This window comes from Oncorhynchus clarkii, chromosome 21 (genome assembly GCF_045791955.1).
Source record: "Oncorhynchus clarkii lewisi isolate Uvic-CL-2024 chromosome 21, UVic_Ocla_1.0, whole genome shotgun sequence".
Classification (NCBI taxonomy): Eukaryota; Metazoa; Chordata; class Actinopteri; order Salmoniformes; family Salmonidae; genus Oncorhynchus; species Oncorhynchus clarkii.
The window spans coordinates 3,960,672-3,967,005 of NC_092167.1; the positions used below are offsets into that span (position 1 = coordinate 3,960,672).

General features: G+C 52.7%; 1 protein-coding gene across 1 annotated transcript in view; it reads left to right on the top strand.

Annotated features, from left to right (window-relative positions):
- LOC139379564 (proline-rich protein 5-like) overlaps positions 1-732 on the top strand; it is a 36,332-nt gene extending 35,600 nt beyond the window's left edge. The window contains exon 8 of the mRNA XM_071122380.1: positions 703-732. Coding sequence (XP_070978481.1) covers positions 703-732 — 30 coding nt within the window. The remainder of the gene's footprint in view (positions 1-702) is intronic.
- The last annotated feature ends 5,602 nt before the right edge of the window (positions 733-6,334 follow it).

A 6,334-nucleotide genomic window follows, 5' to 3' on the forward strand; every position in this document is an offset into this window, starting at 1 on the left:
TCTGACCGTTAATCACAGGTTCTGTCAGACCTGGGCTCTGACCGTTAACCACAGGTTCTGTCAGACCTGGGCTCTCACCGTTAACCACAGGTTCTGTCAGACCTGGGCTCTGACCGTTAATCACAGGTTCTGTCAGACCTGGGCTCTGACCGTTAACCACAGGTTCTGTCAGACCTGGGCTCTGACCGTTAACCACAGGTTCTGTCAGACCTGGGCTCTGACCGTTAACCACAGGTTCTGTCAGACCTGGGCTCTGACCGTTAACCACAGGTTCTGTCAGACCTGGGCTCTGACCGTTAACCACAGGTTCTGTCAGACCTGGGCTCTGACCGTTAACCACAGGTTCTGTCAGACCTGGGCTCTGACCGTTAACCACAGGTTCTGTCAGACCTGGGCTCTGACCGTTAACCACAGGTTCTGTCAGACCTGGGCTCTGACCGTTAACCACAGGTTCTGTCAGACCTGGGCTCTGACCGTTAACCACAGGTTCTGTCAGACCTGGGCTCTGACCGTTAATCACAGGTTCTGTCAGACCTGGGCTCTGACCGTTAATCACAGGTTCTGTCAGACCTGGGCTCTGACCGTTAACCACAGGTTCTGTCAGACCTGGGCTCTGACCGTTAACCACAGGTTCTGTCAGAACTGGGCTCTGACCGTTAATCACAGGTTCTGTCAGACCTGGGCTCTGACCGTTAACCACAGGTTCTGTCAGACCTGGGCTCTGACCGTTAACCACAGGTTCTGTCAGAACTGGGCTCTGAAAAAAAAACTGAATATAAAGATATTTGAAAAAAGGTCTGGAAATCAGGATGAAAAATAGACATTATATTTGGACACAGTTCTATTAGAACCCACCAAAAACTACACATATCTAGGACTAAATATCAGCAACACAGGAAGCGTACAGATGGCTGTGAAGGAGCTGAGAGACAAAGCAGGAAGAGCATTCTATGCCATTAAAAGGAACATTAAAATCGAAATTTCAATTAGAATCTGGCAACAACAAAAAGCTCATCAGTTGTTGAACCAGTTGCTCTATATGGCAGTGAAGTACGGGGTCCACCATCTAATAATTAATTCACCAAATGGGACAAACATCCACTTGAAATACTGCATGCAGAGTTTTGCCAGACTGTGTTGCAAGTGCAAAGAAAAACTCCAAATAACGCATGTAGAGCAGAATTGGACCAAAGCCCCCTCCTCATTCAAATAGAGAAAAGAGACATCACAATTTCCAACCATCTAAAAACAAGTGACCCCAAAACATTCCACCACACAGCTCTGCAGTGTCAAGAGATGAAACAAGAGAAGAGTCCCCTCAGCCAGCTGGTTCTGAGGCTCAGTTCACCAACCCAAACCAACCCCATAGAGCCTCAGGACAGCACTCAGAATATCTGGCCCAACCAAATCATCACAGAGCAAAAATAAAAATATTTAACCTATTAGAAAGACACCACAAAACAATCAAAGTAAACTTCAATGCTATTTGTCTCTAAACAGACAGTACTTGGTGGCAGACTCTCTGACAACTGTGACTGATAGAAAACTGAGGAAAACATTGACTAGGTACAGACTCAGTGACCACAGTCTGGCTATAGAGACCGGTCGTCACAGACAAACCTGGCTGCCCAGAGAGGACAGTCTGGCTATAGAGACCGGTCCTCACAGACAAACCTGGCTGCCCAGAGAGGACAGTCTGGCTATAGAGACCGGTCATCACAGACAAACCTGGCTGCCCAGAGAGGACAGTCTGGCTATAGAGACCGGTCGTCACAGACAAACCTGGCTGCCCAGAGAGGACAGTCTGGCTATAGAGACCGGTCGTCACAGACAAACCTGGCTGCCCAGAGAGGACAGTCTGGTTATAGAGACCGGTCGTCACAAACAAACCTGGCTGCCCAGAGAGGACAGTCTGGCTATAGAGACTGGTTGTCACAGACAAACCTGGCTGCCCAGAGAGGACAGTCTGGCTATAGAGACCGGTCGTCACAGACAAACCTGGCTGCCCAGAGAGGACAGTCTGGCTATAGAGACCGGTCGTCACAGACAAACCTGGCTGCCCAGAGAGGACAGTCTGGCTATAGAGACCGGTCGTCACAGACAAACCTGGCTGCCCAGAGAGGACAGTCTGGCTATAGAAACCGGTCGTCACAGACAAACCTGGCTGCCCAGAGAGGACAGTCTGGCTATAGAGACCGGTCGTCACAGACAAACCTGGCTGCCCAGAGAGGACAGTCTGGCTATAGAGACCTGTCGTCACAGACAAACCTGGCTGTCCAGAGAGGAGAGTCTGGCTATAGAGACCGGTCGTCACAGACAAACCTGGCTGCCCAGAGAGGACAGTCTGGCTATAGAGACCGGTCGTCACAGACAAACCTGGCTGCCCAGAGAGGACAGTCTGGCTATAGAGACCTGTCGTCACAGACAAACCTGGCTGTCCAGAGAGGAGAGTCTGGCTATAGAGACCGGTCGTCACAGACAAACCTGGCTGCCCAGAGAGGACAGTCTGGCTATAGAGACCGGTCGTCACAGACAAACCTGGCTGCCCAGAGAGGACAGTCTGGCTATAGAGACCTGTCGTCACAGACAAACCTGGCTGTCCAGAGAGGAGAGTCTGGCTATAGAGACCGGTCGTCACAGACAAACCTGGCTGCCCAGAGAGGACAGTCTGGCTATAGAGACCTGTCGTCACAGACAAACCTGGCTGTCCAGAGAGGAGAGTCTGGCTATAGAGACCGGTCGTCACAGACAAACCTGGCTGTCCAGAGAGGAGAGTCTGGCTATAGAGACCGGTCGTCACAGACAAACCTGACTGCCCAGAGAGGACAGTCTGGCTATAGAGACCGGTCGTCACAGACAAACCTGGCTGCCCAGAGAGGACAGTCTGGCTATAGAGACCGGTCGTCACAGACAAACCTGGCTGCCCAGAGAGGACAGTCTGGCTATAGAGACCTGTCGTCACAGACAAACCTGGCTGTCCAGAGAGGAGAGTCTGGCTATAGAGACCGGTCGTCACAGACAAACCTGGCTGTCCAGAGAGGAGAGTCTGGCTATAGAGACCGGTCGTCACAGACAAACCTGGACTGCCCAGAGAGGACAGTCTGGCTATAGAGACCGGTCGTCACAGACAAACCTGGCTGCCCAGAGAGGACAGTCTGGCTATAGAGACCGGTCGTCACAGACAAACCTGGCTGCCCAGAGAGGACAGTCTGGCTATAGAGACCGGTCATCACAGACAAACCTGGCTGCCCAGAGAGGACAGTCTGGCTATAGAGACCGGTCGTCACAGACAAACCTGGCTGCCCAGAGAGGACAGTCTGGCTATAGAGACCGGTCGTCACAGACAAACCTGGCTGCCCAGAGAGGACAGGCTGGCTATAGAGACCGGTCGTCACAGACAAACCTGGCTGTCCAGAGAGGACAGGCTGTGCTCACTCTGCTCCAGGGGAGAGGTAGAGACAGAACTGCATTTCCTATTACACTGTGACAAATACTCAGATCTAAGATAATAGTTATTTCCCCAAATGATCATTCAGAAACTGTCAAATATATTTAACTATAAAATATAAAAAGCCAATATGTGTCCTCCTGACACAACCTGAGGGACAGACAGCTATGTGTCCTCCTGACACAACCTGAGGGACAGACAGCTATGTGTCCTCCTGACACAACCTGAGGGACAGACAGCTATGTGTCCTCCTGACACAACCTGAGGGGCAGACAGCTATGTGTCCTCCTGACACAACCTGAGGGGCAGACAGCTATGTGTCCTCCTGACACAACCTGAGGGACAGACAGCTATGTGTCCTCCTGACACAACCTGAGGGACAGACAGCTATGTGTCCTCCTGACACAACCTGAGGGACAGACAGCTATGTGTCCTCCTGCTACAACCTGAGGGGCAGACAGCTATGTGTCCTCCTGACACAACCTGAGGGACAGACAGCTATGTGTCCTCCTGACACAACCTGAGGGACAGACAGCTATGTGTCCTCCTGACACAACCTGAGGGACAGACAGCTATGTGTCCTCCTGACACAACCTGAGGGACAGACAGCTATGTGTCCTCCTGACACAACCTGAGGGGCAGACAGCTATGTGTCCTCCTGACACAACCTGAGGGGCAGACAGCTATGTGTCCTCCTGACACAACCTGAGGGGCAGCCAGCTATGTGTCCTCCTGACACAACCTGAGGGACAGACAGCTATGTGTCCTCCTGCTACAACCTGAGGGACAGACAGCTATGTGTCCTCCTGCTACAACCTGAGGGACAGACAGCTATGTGTCCTCCTGACACAACCTGAGGGACAGACAGCTATGTGTCCTCCTGACACAACCTGAGGGACAGACAGCTATGTGTCCTCCTGACACAACCTGAGGGACAGACAGCTATGTGTCCTCCTGACACAACCTGAGGGACAGACAGCTATGTGTCCTCCTGACACAACCTGAGGGACAGACAGCTATGTGTCCTCCTGACACAACCTGAGGGACAGACAGCTATGTGTCCTCCTGAGGGACAGACAGACACAACCTATGTGTCCTCCTGACACAACCTGAGGGACAGACAGCTATGTGTCCTCCTGACACAACCTGAGGGACAGACAGCTATGTGTCCTCCTGACACAACCTGAGGGACAGACAGCTATGTGTCCTCCTGACACAACCTGAGGGACAGACAGCTATGTGTCCTCCTGACACAACCTGAGGGACAGACAGCTATGTGTCCTCCTGACACAACCTGAGGGACAGACAGCTATGTGTCCTCCTGACACAACCTGAGGGACAGACAGCTATGTGTCCTCCTGCACAACCTGAGGGACAGACAGCTATGTGTCCTCCTGACACAACCTGAGGGGCAGACAGCTATGTGTCCTCCTGACACAACCTGAGGGACAGACAGCTATGTGTCCTCCTGCTACAACCTGAGGGACAGACAGCTATGTGTCCTCCTGACACAACCTGAGGGACAGACAGCTATGTGTCCTCCTGACACAACCTGAGGGACAGACAGCTATGTGTCCTCCTGACACAACCTGAGGGACAGACAGCTATGTGTCCTCCTGACACAACCTGAGGGGCAGACAGCTATGTGTCCTCCTGCTACAACCTGAGGGGCAGACAGCTATGTGTCCTCCTGCTACAACCTGAGGGACAGACAGCTATGTGTCCTCCTGACACAACCTGAGGGACAGACAGCTATGTGTCCTCCTGACACAACCTGAGGGGCAGACAGCTATGTGTCCTCCTGACACAACCTGAGGGACAGACAGCTATGTGTCCTCCTGACACAACCTGAGGGACAGACAGCTATGTGTCCTCCTGACACAACCTGAGGGACAGACAGCTATGTGTCCTCCTGACACAACCTGAGGGACAGACAGCTATGTGTCCTCCTGACACAACCTGAGGGCAGACAGCTATGTGTCCTCCTGACACAACCTGAGGGGCAGACAGCTATGTGTCCTGACACAACCTGAGGGGCAGACAGCTATGTGTCCTCCTGACACAACCTGAGGGACAGACAGCTATGTGTCCTCCTGACACAACCTGAGGGGCAGACAGCTATGTGTCCTCCTGACACAACCTGAGGGACAGACAGCTATGTGTCCTCCTGACACAACCTGAGGGGCAGACAGCTATGTGTCCTCCTGACACAACCTGAGGGACAGACAGCTATGTGTCCTCCTGACACAACCTGAGGGGCAGACAGCTATGTGTCCTCCTGACACAACCTGAGGGACAGACAGCTATGTGTCCTCCTGACACAACCTGAGGGACAGACAGCTATGTGTCCTCCTGACACAACCTGAGGGACAGACAGCTATGTGTCCTCCTGACACAACCTGAGGGACAGCCAGCTATGTGTCCTCCTGACACAACCTGAGGGACAGACAGCTATGTGTCCTCCTGACACAACCTGAGGGACAGACAGCTATGTGTCCTCCTGACACAACCTGAGGGACAGACAGCTATGTGTCCTCCTGCTACAACCTGAGGGGCAGACAGCTATGTGTCCTCCTGACACAACCTGAGGGACAGACAGCTATGTGTCCTCCTGACACAACCTGAGGGACAGACAGCTATGTGTCCTCCTGCTACAACCTGAGGGACAGACAGCTATGTGTCCTCCTGACACAACCTGAGGGACAGACAGCTATGTGTCCTCCTGACACAACCTGAGGGACAGACAGCTATGTGTCCTCCTGCTACAACCTGAGGGGCAGACAGCTATGTGTCCTCCTGCTACAACCTGAGGGGCAGACAGCTATGTGTCCTCCTGACACAACCTGAGGGACAGACAGCTATGTGTCCTCCTGACACAACCTGAGG